Source organism: Pelophylax lessonae, assembly GCF_965119305.1.
Source record: "Pelophylax lessonae genome assembly, chromosome: 2".
Taxonomy (NCBI): Eukaryota; Metazoa; Chordata; class Amphibia; order Anura; family Ranidae; genus Pelophylax; species Pelophylax lessonae.
Window position 1 is genome coordinate 278,868,254 of NC_138769.1, and position 17,232 is coordinate 278,885,485.

The 17,232-nt window shown below is 40.4% G+C and overlaps 1 protein-coding gene across 1 annotated transcript in view; it reads right to left on the bottom strand.

Annotated features, from left to right (window-relative positions):
* The window catches only part of SLC6A17 (solute carrier family 6 member 17), a 1,289,761-nt gene that overhangs the window by 895,742 nt on the left and 376,787 nt on the right, over positions 1–17,232 (bottom strand). Inside the window, exon 4 of the mRNA XM_082246730.1 lies at positions 4,221–4,402. Coding sequence (XP_082102856.1) covers positions 4,221–4,402 — 182 coding nt within the window. The remainder of the gene's footprint in view (positions 1–4,220; positions 4,403–17,232) is intronic.

Genomic DNA, 17,232 nt, shown 5'->3' on the forward strand with positions numbered 1-17,232 from the left:
CAGCGGGGAAAACGATCCGGTCCCGAATCCTCACAGACAGGATGTCGAGTGAGGGCAAGCTTGCCCTCACTTGACTCTATGGTCTTGGAGGACCGGAGCTATGGAAAATGTTGTTGCCTAGCAACCGGTTTAAAGGTCCTTTTTTTTTTTTTCATTTTATATTATATTTTTTTTTTTTTTTCTATCTTTTAGTGTACTTGTGAGATCTGAGGACTTTTTGACCCCAGATCTCACAAAAAAGAGGTCCTGTCGTGCCTATTTCTATTACGAGGAATATTTACATTTCTTTTAATAGAAATAAAAATTATAATTTTTTTTTTTTTTTTAAACGGTGTAAAAATAAAAAATAATAAATAAAATAAATAGTAAAAAAAAAAAAAAAAATTAAAGCGCCCTGTCCCCGTTAGCTCGCGCGCAGAAGCGAATGCATACAGAAACCCCGCCCACATATGTAAACGGTGTTCAAACCACACATGTGAGGTATCGCCGCGATCGTTAGAGCAAGGGGAATAATTTGAGCCCTAGACCTCCTCTGTAACTTAAAGATGGCAACCTGTAGAAATTTTTAAATTGTCGCCTATGGGGATTTTTAAGTACCAAAGTTTGTCACCATTCCGTGAGCGTGCGCAATTTTGAAACATGACATGTTGGGTATCTATTTACTCGGCGTAACATTATCTTTCACATTATGGAAAAAAATTGGGCTAACTTTACTTTGGTTTCTTATTTTTTAATTAAAAAAAGTGAATTTTTTCCAAAAAAATTGCGTTTGGAAGACTGCTACGCAAATACGGTGTGATAAAAAATATTGCAATAATCTCCATTTTATTCTCTAGGGTCTCTGCTAAAAAAAAAATATATAATGTTTGGGGGTTCTAAGCAGTTTTCTAGCAAAACAACTGATTTTAGCTTGTAAACACCAAATGTCAAAAATAGGCCTAGGCAAGTGGCTAGGATGCATGATGATGCTCCTTGGGTGTTAGGCCCCTCTATATGGCTAGGCTGTGAAAAAGTCTCACACATGTGGTATTGCCATACTCAGGAGGAGTGGCAGAATGTATTTTGGGGTGTCATTTTTGCTGTGTACATGCTATGTGTTAGGAATATCCTATAAATTGACAACTTTGTGTAAAAAAAAAAAGTTTTCATTTTTTTCCCACATTTTCCAAAAACCTGTGGAAAAAAATGATATGTTCAAACGACCCATAATGCCTCATAGAATATACGTTGGAGTGTTTGCTTTCCAAAATGGGGTCATTTTGTGGACTTTTCCATTGTATTGGTGCTCTAGGGCCTTGAAAAGTGTGATAGGTAGTAAGAAAGTTTTATGTGTATTTATGCTCCTAGAACGCCTGAATGTGCTTCTTGGACGTGGAGTCTCTTTTTGTGGCCAGGCTGTGTAAAAGTCTCACACATGTGGTATCGCCATACTCAGAAGGAGTAGCAGAATGTATTTTTGGGTGTAATTTTTGCTGTGTACATGCTATGTGTTAGAAATAGCTTATAAATTGACAACTTTGTGGGAAAAAAAAGAAAAAAAAAATTTTTTCTTCATTTTCCCAAGAATTGTGGGAAAAAATTACAACTTCAAAAAACTCACCATGCCTCTTACTAAATACCTTGGACTGTCTACTTTACAAAAAGGGGTCATTTGGTCGGTATTTGTACTGTCCTGACATTTCAGGGCCTCAAGAAAGGAGATAGGCAGTCAGTACATCTGGTGTGATCAATTTTCAGTAATTGGTACCATAGCTTCTAGACTCAATAACTTTCACACAGACTAAATAATATACACTAATTTGGGTTAATTTTACCAGAGACATGTAGCAGTATACATTTTGGCCCAAATGTATGAAGAAAAATTTATTTTTTGCAAAATTTCATAATTGAAACTAAAAAAAAGTGGTTTTTTTTCAAAATTTTTGCTCTTTTTTTGCATATATCACGAAAAAAAAACCCCCAGTTGTGATCAAATACCACCAAAAGAAAGCTCTATTTGTGTGAAAAAAATGACAAAAATTTTGTTTGGTTACAGTGTAGCATGACTGAGCAATTGTCATTCAAATTGTGAGAGTGCTGAAAGCTGAAAATTGGTCTGGGCAGGAAGGGTGTCTAACTGCTCTGTATGGAAGCGGTTAATATTTATTTAGCCCTTAAAAACTCTTCGAAGCATGCTTTCACACCCATTAATTTCAAATGTGTGTATATATATATATATATATATATATATATATATATATATATATATATATATATATATATATACATATATATATATATATATATATATATACATACATATATATATATATACAGGTCCTTCTCAAAAAATTAGCATATTGTGATAAAGTTCATTATTTTCTGTAATGTACTGATAAACATTAGACTTTCATATATTTTAGATTCATTACACACAACTGAAGTAGTGCAAGCCTTTTATTGTTTTAATATTGATGATTTTGGCATACAGCTCATGAAAAAACAAAATTCCTTTCTCAAAAAATTAGCATATCATGAAAAGGTTCTCTAAACGAGCTATTAACCTAATCATCTGAATCAACTAATTAACTCTATACACCTGCAAAAGATTCCTGAGGCTTTTAAAAACTCCCAGCCTGGTTCATTACTCAAAAACCGCAATCATGGGTAAGACTGCCGACCTGACTGCTGTCCAGAAGGCCATCATTGACACCCTCAAGCAAGAGGGTAAGACACAGAAAGAAATTTCTGAATGAATAGGCTGTTCCCAGAGTGCTGTATCAAGGCACCTCAGTGGGAAGTCTGTGGGAAGGAAAAAGTGTGGCAGAAAACGCTGCACAACGAGAAGAGGTGACCGGACCCTGAGGAAGATTGTGGAGAAGGACCGATTCCAGACCTTGGGGGACCTGCGGAAGCAGTGGACTGAGTCTGGAGTAGAAACATCTAGAGCCACCGTGTACAGGCGTGTGCAGGAAATGGGCTACAGGTGCCGCATTCCCCAGGTCAAGCCACTTTTGAACCAGAAACTGCGGCAGAAGCGCCTGACCTGGGCTACAGAGAAGCAGCACTGGACTGTTGCTCAGTGGTCCAAAGTACTTTTTTCGGATGAAAGCAAATTTTGCATGTCATTCGGAAATCAAGGTGCCAGAGTCTGGAGGAAGACTGGGGAGAGGGAAATGCCAAAATGCCTGAAGTCCAGTGTCAAGTACCCACAGTCAGTGATGGTCTGGGGTGCCATGTCAGCTGCTGGTGTTGGTCCACTGTGTTATATCAAGGGCAGGGTCAATGCAGCTAGCTATCAGGAGATTTTGGAGCACGTCATGCTTCCATCTGCTGAAAAGCTTTATGGAGATGAAGATTTCATTTTTCCGCACGACCTGGCACCTGCTCACAGTGCCAAAACCACTGGTAAATGGTTTACTGACCATGGTATTACTGTGCTCAATTGGCCTGCCAACTCTCCTGACCTGAACCCCATAGAGAATCTGTGGGATGTTGTGAAGAGAAAGTTGAGAGACGCAAGACCCAACACTCTGGATAAGCTCAAGGCCGCTATCGAAGCATCCTGGGCCTCCATAACACCTCAGCAGTGCCACAGGCTGATTGCCTCCATGCCACGCCGCATGGAAGCAGTCATTTCTGCAAAAGGATTCCCAACCAAGTATTGAGTGCATAACTGAACATAATTATTTGAAGGTGACTTTTTTTGTATTAAAAACACTTTTCTTTTATTGGTCAGATGAAATATGCTAATTTTTTGAGATAAGAATTTTGGGTTTTCATGAGCTGTATGCCAAAATCATCAATATTAAAACAATAAAAGGCTTGCACTACTTCAGTTGTGTGTAATGAATCTAAAATATATGAAAGTCTAATGTTTATCAGTACATTACAGAAAATAATGAACTTTATCACAATATGCTAATTTTTTGAGAAGGACCTGTATATATATATATATATATATATATATATATATATATATATATATATATATATATACACATACACACACATATATATATATATACATACACACACATATATATATATATATATATATATATATATATATATATATTTTTTTTTTTTTTTTTTTTTTTTACATACAATCACAAAATCATTTTCTTTATTGTGTAAGCTCTCTCAAAGGAATAACGCTGTCAGAAAATATAGAAATATAGGCCCAGTTACCAGTATTCTAAATAAAAGCATTTCAGTAACACTAGTAAAATCATTTTTACCTTCCCTGATGACTGGATGCCTTTAATCATGGCCATTCCTACAATACTCCAAGCACAGAATAAGCACAGTGTCATTTTCCAGTTTAGCCCTCTTCCTTCTGATATTGAATTTGAAATATCCAGAGCTTCTCTATACCAGAAGTAAGTTGTAGCTGAACTTTTATCACACTCAGGTTCAACCACTGGAAAACAAAAACAAAGTAATTGGTTAAAATATTTTTTCCCGGTTTTTAGGTTGACCCAGGTTTATGTATATCTTCCCCATTGTGTCCTATTGTAAAGTGTTTGGCATAAAGGACAACCATCACATGATTTTTTCTTCTCATTAAAAAATGGTGGAAAATGATTTTTAAGGTTTGTATTTGCTATCTAACCTTTTGTTGTTGTTTTTTTTTAGCTAACATATGCAATTTATTCACTTCCTACTTCCTGAGTACTAAGCAAGAGGATCTGCATGATCTGTCAAAGTGTTCTAATAAAAATACAATCTTTGTACTCACCGTAAAATTATTTTCACTAAATTTATTAAAGGATTTAGCAGAGATCTAGCAGAGATCTAGTTTTTAGCGCCATCTTCAGGATTAGGACACCAAAAAACAAAAGCACAGCCTAGAAATGCTAGAAGTAGCTCAGTTAAAGGCTAAGTTCACCTTTTTTTTTCTAAAATCCAGCTCCCCTATGTACCGATATACCATTAATGTACCTCAGTTGCAGAAAAATAAAAGCTTTCTTTAATTTTCAGAACAAGGCCTTACCTTAGCCCTTGCTGTGTTCCATAGAACGCTTCAGTAACTTCCTGTTTTGTAGCTTTGGGACATAAGAGCCAGTGAGACACAGGAAGCAGTTTACGCTCACATTCTGCACCCATCAACTGGGTTTGCTTGGCCTCCCGGCATCCCTCCACGCGTACATTGTCAATGTAAGCTGCCACAGCTGCTATGTTTGCACAACATCCCCATGTTCCTCCAGATGGGCCCGGGCCCCATGCTAAACTCTCTGAGGCTGCATGCAGCCCATGGGCCGCAGGATGGACACAACTGATGTAGTGCAAGGGCCTGCCTCATTGAAAACAGAGTGAATGGATATATAGGTGGGTCCTCCTATTCTATAGTTTTGATAAATCTAAAGGAAATTTTACAGAGATTGTACAAACAGATTATAGTGTATGGCCACCTTTATAGATCTGAAATGAACTTGTCGCACTTTCATTGTCACTAACTGTTAATGGCACACCAAACGCAAAAGTAAACACACATCTTGCCACGTGAAAAAAAGGGGCGAAAAATGCACAGTAAAAAACGTGCAACCCGCCAAAATGCCCCACGATCTACTTTGCCACTTGTAGCATAGGCCATTGAAATCAACAGGCTGTCCTATGTGTATCACTGGAAAAAGCATTTCAAATACTCTAGGTGTGAATGGTGCCTGAAAGTGAAATTGGTATGTTTACACAAGAACAGTGAGACTCCGTTCACAGTGGGGCGACCTGTCAGGTGACCTGGTCGCCTGACAGGTCGCCGTAGGTCGCCTGCCATAGAGTAGCTGTGGACCCATTCTAATAGGAGCGACACAAGTCGCTCCGACTTAGAAAAAGGGTCCGGAGCTTCTTTGGGGCGACCTGGAGCGACCTGCATTGACTTCAATGATATGAAGTCCGTGCCGGCCGCTCCGAGGTCGCGGTGCGAGCTGCGCACCGCGACCTGTGAGGTCGCCCCGGCAAGTAGCGTCGCCCCAGTGTGAACGGGGTCTTAGGCTCCATTCACATCTGTGTGTTTACAAACACATGGCAAACTGCACAGAAAATGTGTGCTTTGACTTGTTTCAAAAACGCACTGCAAACGCAATAAAGAGCACAGTAAAAATGCACCATGCTCCACTCAAAATAAAGTTCTCGCGCTTCTGTGGAGAGATTGTTGCGCATAGGGCAGCCTATTCAGTGAATGGGCTGTCCTATGCATGACAAGCGAAATTGCTCCAAAAACGCTAAAAAAATGCATGCAAGTTCCTGCTTCCTTCTAGTGTCCCTATCCACTCCCTCCTATGTGCTTGTATTAAGCTGGCAATGCACTATGCAATCTGGCTGTACAATTTCCTTTAGATCTACTATCAACAATGTAGTGCAATGGGGCTGCCTGAATGGATACAGAGTGAATGGATAGATAGGTGGGTCCTCTTATTCCATAGTTCTGGTAAATCTAAAGGAAATTGTACAGAGATTGTGCAATTTGATTGCATAGCGTATGGCCAACTTAATACAAGTACATAGGAGGGAGTGAATAGAGACACTCAGGCCCCATTCACATCTCTGCTTAGTGGAAACTCACATTCCTGCATGCGTTCTTTTTGTTTTTGGGCATTTTTAAGCCTTTTTGCTTGTCACGCATAGTGCAGCCTATTCACTTCAATAGGCTTCCCTACACTCAATCACCCCTAAGAAGCTCCAGAACTTTTTTTACAGTAGAGTGTGGTATGTTTTTTATGGTGCATTTGCAACGCATTTCTAAAACTCAAGGCAAAGCATGCATTTTCAGTGTGTGAAAAGCACAGATGTACATGGAGTCTCATTGTACTTGTGTAAACACACCAATTTTCCCTTTAGGCCCCATTCACACTTAGTGTAGTGGGAGCACATGGTTTTTGGCTTGTTTTTCCTGTGACACTGATTTCAAAGGGCTGCGCTTCATGTGGCAAAGTAGCTTGTGGGGACATTTTGGCATGTTGTGGGTTGAACGTTTTTTACTGTGTGTTTTGCTGCTTTTTTTGCTCACTTTTCACATGGCAAAATGTGTGTATGCTTCTGTGTTTGGTGTGCCATTAACAATTAATAGCACCGAAAGTGCAACTATTTAATTTTATAAAGTGTATAAAGGTGGCTATACACTACACAATATGATTGTACAATCTCCTTTAGATTTACCAAAACTTTATAATAGGAGCACACACCATCTATCCAATCACTCTATATGCAATCAGGCAGGCCCTTGCACTTCATAGTTGATAGTAGATCTAAAGGAGATTGAACAATCAGATTATATAGTGTATGGTGAGCTTTACAGAACCCAGGAAATTCTTCTCCAGTTTTCAATATTACAGCTCTATCCACAAAGGCTGTTATCTGATCACTCAGCTCCTGCACACGCTGCAAAATGAATGATCTTTGGCTGTGTGTTTAGTGACAACTATATTCACTGATTTGTTTTAAAAATATGTGCACCTGATAGGGGCGGTGGTGATCTTCTGGAAGGGGGAGGGCAAATGCAGCGTGTGCTAACGAGGTCCGCTGGTAAACTTCTTTCTGTGTCACATGCCAAGTTCTGTCTAGGAAGTAATTGGGAATTTTTTTATACAACCAGCTGGACACAGAGGTAAGGGGTGTGTAAGATAACTAGAAAGCTTTTTTATTTCTGGAAAAGAAGTACATTAATGGTATATTGGTACATAGGGGCACTGCATTTAGGGAAAAAAAGGTGAACTTATCCTTTAAGCTATCCAAAATCCTTCCTGCCGGGCAATTGTATTCTAATAGCCACCTCAGTCAAAATACCCAAACAGCAGCTCAGCTGCATCTGATTGGATGCAGCCACTTTTTGGCCAGTAATATTTTACCAAACTCATATGCGATTGGGGACCCACAAAACTATCCACATTGTGATATTTCACTGATTCTTCAGGAACCATTTGAAAGTAAAGCAGTGTATGGTCAGCCTAAGTTAGAGAGGTAGAAAAGGCCTAAGGTAGAAAACAACGGGTGGCAGACAAAAAAGAGGGGAGGGTGTTGGTTTCTTCTCAGAAAAAAGGATTGTGCTGTCTCAAAATGTGTCTACTGGGGGGTGGGAGATACCTAACTAATACCTAACACAACTCCTACAAAGCAGTAACACTATAATGCCTATAAGACAGGTGAGAAACAAACAGGATACAGAGAAAAAAAAAGGTCCCCAACAGAGTAATATGCAATGACCAGTTCCATCCAAGTAAAAAACCCTAGGAACCCAGATGCCTGTCAGGGTCCGGACTAGCGGCCAAAGAAGACACTAGGGGTGGATCCTCTGTGTCAGTGAGGGAATGGCGTGGACCGTACGAGGCGACCGGTTCTAAGTTACTACCGGTTTTCACCAGAGCCCGCCGCAAGGCGGGATGGACTTGCTGCGGCGGTAGCAACCAGGTCGTATCCTCCGGTAACGGCTCAACCTCACGGACAGCTGATTCAGGCGTGGTACAGAAGGACAAGGCAAAGGCAGGGTCAGACGAAGCAGAAGGTCAAGGCAGGCGGCAACGGTTCGTAGTCAGGGGCAACGGCAGAAGGTCAGATACACAGGCAGGGAAAATACACCAAACGCTTTCTCAAGGCACAATGGCAACAAGATCCGGCAAGGACAGGAAGGGGGAGTGGGTTTATATAAGAAACAGGAAACAGGTCACAGGAAACAGGAAGGGAGGTTTGGACCAGGCCCCTTAAATTTCAAACAACCGGCGCGCGTGCCCTATGGTGCAGGGGCGCACGCGCCGGGAACCACGTGAGCGGGGAGCGGAGGAAGGAGCCTGAGCGGGCACAGGTGAGTGGATCTGGAAGGAACGCTGCGAGCGCTCCAGTCCAGAAGCAGGGACCAGAGCGCTCAGCGTTACAATGCCTCTTCCAGGGGCTTAAACAGATAGTCTATGGCTGTGAAGTAAACTGGCACAGTATAAACTAATATAGACAGTGAAGAGAAAATCCCCTTCTGAGGTGCTGAAGCCAGACAGAGATGAGGGAACCATGTCCTGGTTGAGATGGAAGTCAGAGCTATATTAGGAAAGAAAACGGTTCTGACCCCAATACCACTCAAACTCAGACAAGACACCACCAGAGGTGAAAGAAACCAGATAAATGGCCCAGAGAATAAGGATGGAAAGGTAAAAAAAATACCTAAAAGGCACAAATGGAGCTCAAGTTTCCAACTCAAAAAAACATACTCAATTCAAAGAAGTCATAGGTGGTCACACTAAAGAAACTACTAGGATGCACCCAAATAATCCTATAAGGAATATAATGCTAGCAATCCTGGAAAAGAGTGTAATGCAGGTAAATATCAAAGATGCAAACAGTGAAACAGACCTGACTGTAGGCCAGGACAGGACTCTTTCCATGGGGTAATTCCTGGGACGAAAGCCCCTTTATCAGCAACAGGCAAATTATGCTTCCATACTTGAAGGTAGAGATCAGGGAATGCCAAGATCCTAATATTTACTGCATGGAAGATGCACAATCAAAGATAATACTATCTCCAAAGATCTGGGCTTTAAGCAAAGTCATAAAAAGTTAGCCACCATGAAATAGGATGGGAAATTAATCCATGGGACTGAGAGATCTACACCATATGGCAGGTTGGAGACCACAGCCCCCGGGGCCAATCTGAAAGTAGGAGGATCAATGCAAAATCCTCAATTTTGAGGAGCAATTGAGAGGAAGGTTGCAGAGGAGACGGGTGCAGATAAGCCTGTTCCAACTTAATGGGTCTATCAGACCATCTGCTGCTCCAAAAAAAGATCCTGCACCTAGTGACTAACCTGATCCCCCTGTTAGTGGAATTTGGAAACCATAGGATTAAAAATCCGGCATCCTCCACCTGTGGCACAGAACCTAGAACACTTTTGAGCACAGGGCCCTGCCCCCTGAAGCCAGGCCCAGACGTCGGGGTAAAACTAAAGTTCCATAATCCATCTGAGATGTAAACAGTAAGCAGAGTCAGAACACAAAATTCTGCCCAAAACCAATCCTGCTAATGTCCTTGCTGTGACAAGGCTTCTAGTTCCTACCTGATAGGTGATGTAAATAGTGGATACAAACTGAGGATCTCAGTGCTGCAAGGCAGAAGGGCTACCTACTACACTATTGGCCCCTTTTCAAAAGAAATGTTGTCGAGACCACCAAAGCGCTCACAGCTTATGTTAAGCAAAAGACTGGATTCCTCCTAGTCTCCTGCACTGAAAAGGATCTAGGACCCCTCACCAGCCTGTCAGGTTTGACCTTGAGGATGTCAGAGATCTCATGCAGTGGGTGCTCATTTTCATGCAAATCGACTACAGACTATTCCCCTAATGCCCCTATATGGCATAATCCGAGATTTAAAGAATTCTTTCATAGAACTAATGACGCCTTTTGGGCCAAACATGGAATAAAACGAGTTTCTCACCTATACTCTCTTCATTTGCTTACCTACAACACAAATACAAGCTACCTACTACCGCCCACTTCAGGTATCTCCAGTTGAGACACCGCAGCTGCACAATTTGGATTACACAGTGTGTCACTTCAACCCTCTGCATTAGAGAAGTTACTCAAAAAGCCATCTCATGGTAAACTAGTGTCCCAAGTATTATACCGCTTTATTACATTCTAAAACCAATAGATTATCAGCCACTGAATTCCTTTGGAGGACAAATATTCCAAACCTTACGGAGGAGGTGTCGCAAGATATCCTTCCTTTACAAATCCCATTGGTAATTTCCTCTAGAGACAAAGTAATCCAGCTGAAATTTCTATATAGAGCGTACTATACACCCAAATTCCTGTATCGTATTGGCAAATTACCATCTCCTATCTGTGTAAAATGCTCTTGGGCTGAGCGTACCTTCTTCCATGTGAAGCCTATTACCGATAAGGAGTTTCTGGTCTGCAGTGACGGAGTTTATCGGCAACCTTACACAATTGCCTAATATCTGTAATCCTCTAAGTTGCGTGCTGGGACATATTTATGATGATGGTATCCCTGGTCGTACCAAAATATTTCTGAGATTGGCCTTCTTTTATGCAAAAAAAAAAAAAAAAAAATCCATAGCCTTGCGCTGGAGATCACAAACTCCCCCGGACATTCCACTCTGGCTTTCATTAATCATCCAAGTACTTCCCCTATATAAAATCATGTATGAGGCTAGAGGCTGAAAGAATTCAACAAAATTTAGTCCATTTGGGTAGAATTTAACTCCACAATTTCGCTAGCGGAAAATGATACCTCTTAAGCAGATAAAGATGTGTGATCCATCATTCAAGTGGTGAATGTATAACCTCTTTTCCTCCCCCTTTCCCTCTCCCCACCCTCCCCTCATCCCTCCGGTCCCCCCCCCCCCGTGTTTGATATACACTAAGATAACTATGCAAATGATATGTCATGTATGGGCATTCGATATACTGGCACAATTTTTGTTCTTGTTTATGTTAAAAAAATATATATATATATATATTTTTTCAATGATTGATGTATGTAATGCTTCAACTGTACAATAAAGCTTACCTTTATTAAAAAAAAAAAATAGGCTGCTGGGCGACAGAATCTGTGGATACGTGCGCATGCCTACATGTGTGTGCATGTGCTCACACGTATGCGCTAAAGCATGTGCACATTTCAGTCTGTGCTCATCTTAGCCTATTCCCATGATTCTGCACACGCACATTAGAATGAGCACTTGCTGCATGGGAATTAGCAGGTGCTGAATGGGAATGAGCATTTACATAGTTACATAGTAGGTGAGGTTGAATAAAGACAATAGTCCATCCAGTTCAACCTGTGTAGGTGTGTGTGGCCGTAATCCTCTAGCATACCCCTGAATGTTCTGATCCTTGAGATGTACGTCTAAGAGTCTTTTGAAAGCCACCATACTTCCCGCAGAAACCACCTCTTGTGGTAGAGAATTCCACAATCTTGTAGCTCTAACAGAAAAGAACTCCCCCCTCCCCCGTTGCCTGAGGTTAAAACTCTTCTCCTCTAAAGCATTATTAGCTTCAGGGTAAAACCACCAATCGCATTGGGCCAATTGGGATGCTATACAGGAGAGTTGGAGATTGGGTGCAGCAAGGCCTCCCTCCAGGATAAGCAGTTGTAGAGTGTCTCTGGCGGTCCTGGTGGCCCGGTCACCGACAAATAAGGGAGGTTAGTATGGAATCGATCTCTTGAAAGCGACGCTTGGGGATGTACACCGGAGAATTACCTAGTATATAAAGAAAACATGGCAAGAAGATCATTTTAACCACTTAAGCCCCGGAAGATTTTACCCCCTTCCTGACCAGGGGGTATTTTGCGATTCGGCACTGCGTGAATTTAACGGACAATTGCACGGTGGTGCGACGCTGTACCTAAACAAATTTGACGTCCTTTTTTTCCCACAAACAGAGCTTTCTTTTGGTGGTATTTGATCACCTGTGCGATTTTTTGATCATGCGTTATAAACAAAAAAAGAGTGTCAATTTTGCAAAAATAACAATATTTTTCAAATTTTTTTATATGAAATTCCCCCCAAAAAATGTAAAAATCAAAATGTTTTAACATTTTCAGCCAATTTGTTTTATGCTACATATGTTTGGTAAAAAAAAAAATCGCAAAAAGCGTATTTTGATTGGTTTGCGCAAAAGTTATCGCGTTTACTAACAAAGGGAAAGATTTTTGTCATTTTTTTTAACGAGTAATGGCGGCGATCTGCGATTTTTTTTGCGGGACTGCGACATTGCGGCGGACATGACTGACATTTTTGACACTTTTGGGGTTACCAGTGACATTACTGCAGTAATCAGTGCTATACATATGCACTGTTACTGTAAAAATGACACTGGCAGGGAAGTGGTTAACTGTATTGGAGAGGGAGGGGTTAAGTGTGTCCTAGGGGCGTGTTTCTAACTGTGATTGGACATGGCTACTAGTGTAAAAACAGAGATCAACGGTCCTACATAGTAGAACCGTCTGATCTCCATTTTTACACAGGGGAGAATGACAGGCGGCTTGTTTACATTAGCCGCCTGCCTTTCTCCCTTCCCGGAGAACAATCGCGAGTGACCGGCAGACATCGAGGCCGCCGGTCACACGCACTGACTTGTTAGGGAACAAGCCGGGGCGGGCGCGCGCCTCAGCGGGCGTGCGCTCGCCCGCGATTGGCTCACAAGCGAGTGACAGGCTAGTGACGTACCGTTACGTCACTTTGCCTGGCCGGGGCTGACTGCCGCAGTATATGTACTTGCGGCGGTCGGCAAGTGGTTAACAATATTGATTTTACCCAGGGGTATATTAGCCCAGAGTTTTAGTGTATTTTTGAGCCGGGTAAAAGGCGGGTCCAGATTGTTAGCAAAGTATCGGGAAAGAGGTAGCTTTATTTCAACACCTAGATACCGAATCCTTTCCACCATCCTTAGGGGGCAGGAAACGGGGGGATTGTGTAACTTGTAGGTCTATGGGAAACAAGGTAGACTTATCCCAATTCACCCGGACACCCAAGAAATGGCCAAATTGTTGAATAACTGTGAGTAGTGTGGGGAGGCAAGTATGCGAATCGGCAAGATATATCAGCATATCATCAGTGTAAAGTGAGACTTTTTCTTCTAGTCCATTCATCATTAACCCAGCTATTCCTGGATGGGAGCGTATTAGTTGAGCCAGAGGTTCTATGGCCAGGGTGAACAATAGAGGTGACAGGGGGCAGCCCTGCCTAGTGCCTCAAGTTATTAGAAAGGTATCAGAGATATAGTTATTCACCCGTATTCTGGCTCGTGGTTTATAATAGAGTATTTATCTCCAAAGCCAAAATTTTGCCAACACCTCCAGTAAATAGGGCCACTCCACTGAGTCGAACGCTTTGTGGGTGTCCAGCGTTATAACAACCCCGGAACCCACAGCTTCATGTACAGTCTGGATGTTAGTAAATAGTCTGGTTAGATTAATAGAAGTGGACCTCCCCAGAATGAACCCAGTCTGATCCGCTCCTACAACAGTAGTGACGACTTCATTTAGACGTCGTGCAAGGACTTTGGCCAAAATTTTAACAACTGTATTTATTAACGAGATAGGGTGATACGATTAGCAGTGGAGAAGGTCCTTATGTGGCTTTGGGATCAGCACAATCAAAGTTTCAGTCATGGAGGGTGGCAAGCTATCTCCTTCAAGGCAAATATGAATACTTGGAGTAGGTGAGGCACTAGCAGTTCCTTATAATGCAGGTACCATTCCACCGGGAATCCATCAAGCCCCGGTGTTTTGTTACGCGCAAAGTACCAATAGCCCCAGCTATTTCCTCAGGTGTTAACGGTGATTCTAGAAATGAGATTTGACTGTTAGACAATTTAGAGAGGTAATTCTTATATAAAAAATCATCCAGTTCTACAATAGTATAATGTGCTCTGGTTTTATAAAGTGCAGTGTACAACGATACAAAGGTCTCAACCACTTCAGGTACACTTCTAGTACTAGGTTGATATTCTGGTTTTGCTAAATACGCTAAAAGACGGCTATTTTTATCTCCTAGTTTGAATATTCTTTGATTTTGATATAGGATTTTCTTTTGGGTATGTTCTATAAGAACTAGGTCTAGTTCCCGGGCCTTATTTCGCCAAATAGCATGATTATGTGTGGTGGGGGTAGTAGTGTATTGCAGTTCAGCCGCATGTAGCACTTGTTCTGCATCAGTCAACTTAGATGGACCAGCTTTCCTGGCTGCTCCAATGGCAGAGTAGAATGCACCTCTCATGGTAGCTTTTAAAGGCATCCTATAGCATAAGGGTTGAAATAAATAGTCTGTGTGTTTAATAACCAATATGCATTCATTTTGTAGGAAAAATGGTGATAACCAAAAATGAACTGCGCAAATGGATTAATTGCACTAATATGTGCTAAATAAATAAACTTTTTGTAAAATATTAGATAATAAATAACAAATAATATTAGTGAGTATAATGATTTGTGGTTTGTGGGAATCTCTTCCACACTTGCGAGCAGCAAACAAAAAAACTTATAAAAACGTGATAAATGTGAAAAAGGGGGGTGGATATTGCGCTCAACAATAGTGCTCACGATAAAGTGCTAATATGCATAAATATAAAAGCTGATGTATGATCTAAAATTGCTAAAACCATTTATAGCTCCAACTACAACAATGGATAAAAGCAGAAGACCAGCTTATACATGTGTAAATAAATAAAAGTCCTTAAAGTGCTTGAGTCAAAGTGATTAGTGATTAATCTCAGCAACGTAAACAGCGTGGACTTGGTGGAAATGATGGAAAGCCTTCACCTCAAAAAACCTTCACCCAGTGCTCTTTTTAGGTACTTCTTACCAGAAGGATATGACCCCTTAATTACAGGGGGTCATAATCAGCATTGATATCCATATAAGCTCCAAGTCATCCTTATCATTGTCTTCTCACCAACAAAGGAATAAGACCAGGCATTATAGGGAACTCCGATTAAGGGGACATCCAAAAAATGCAAAATAGAAAGAAGACTCCAATGGTGTAGTATGCCAATGTAACAACAATTTAATGTTAAAATTGCACATACTCCATTACACTTGAATTTCCGCCTTCTAAAGCAAATACAACAACGATGGGTTCAGTGGATGGAACGCCGCTCCACGCCTGCATTCCACCAACCCGGAACTCTACGGTCTCACGCTCCCGACGCAAGTTTCGTCAGACCGTGCTGACGTCATCAGGGGATCATGTGACCGTACATTTCCTTGGGCTTAATATAGAGACTACACAACTCTCCAGCATCCAATCACGATCCTCCGGTGCACGAACCGCCCATTCTGTTACAGATTGATAGGTTCTTCCTTTCCTAAGGATGCCTCCCGGGGTCATTTTAAAGGAATGTATGGATAAAAAACGCATCTTACGGCTAAGCAATCGGCTTATTGGAAACCGCAATGTGTAATAAATTACAGATTAATAGGTTCTTCCTTTCCTAAGGATGCCTCCCGGGATAATTTTAAAGGAATATATGGATGAAAAACACATCTTACGGCCAAGCAATCAGCTTATTGGAAACCACAATGTGTAATAAATTTCTATTAACCCAATATTTATTCCGAATTCATAAATAAATAATTCTAAGTGATGGGATGCTGTTTACAATAGATTAATAAAAAGTATAATTTTATTGATGGATCAATTAAAATAATTTTATACTAAAATTGACATCTTAAATATTATTTATATAAAATTGGTGTATTATATCACAATTCCCTTAAAATATTTTATTATAAATATCAATCATCAAAATTGAAATATATGGTTAAGAATGGTGATGCGAGTCCACTAAAATTAGTTAAAGAATTAAAAATTAAAGGTTGGAATTTAAAAATTGGAAATCTAAAGCTACAGGGAAAAAATTCAAAATTAATAGACTCATTTCATGTAGATCCACACATGTAACCTACCTAATAAGTTGCCCCTGCGGGTTACAGTATGAAGGTAGGACAACCCGCCAACTGTCTGTCAGGATTAATGAACATGTTGGAAATGTGAAGAGAGGCTTCCCGAAACACAGCCTCTCTAATCATTTCCGTTTGTACCACAATAGAGACCCATCTTTGATGTCCTTTTGTGGTATAGACACAGTTGACAACCACTGTTGAGGGGGAAACATAACCCAAGAAATCTCTATGAATGAGACCCAGTGGATCTACAAAATGAATACTAAACAACCTTTAGGTATGAATATTGATATTGATTTAAATTGTTTTATTTCCAATTTTTAAATTCCAACCTTTAATTTTTAATTCTTTAACTAATTTTAGTGGACTCGCATCACCATTCTTAACCATATATTTCAATTTTGATGATTGATATTTATAATAAAATATTTTAAGGTATTGTGATATAATACACCAATTTTATATAAATAATATTTAAGATGTCAATTTTAGTATAAAATTATTTTAATTGATCCATCAATAAAATTATACTTTTTATTAATCTATTGTAAACAGCATCCCATCACTTAGAATTATTTATTTATGAATTCGGAATAAATATTGGGTTAATAGAAATGTATTACACATTGCGGTTTCCAATAAGCTGATTGCTTGGCCGTAAGATGTTTTTTTCATCCATATATTCCTTTAAAATTATCCCGGGAGGCATCCTTAGGAAAGGAAGAACCTATTAATCTGTAATTTATTACACATTGTGGTTTCCAATAAGCTGATTGCTTAGCCATAAGATGCGTTTTTTATCCATAAATTCCTTTAAAATGACCCCGGGAGGCATCCTTAGG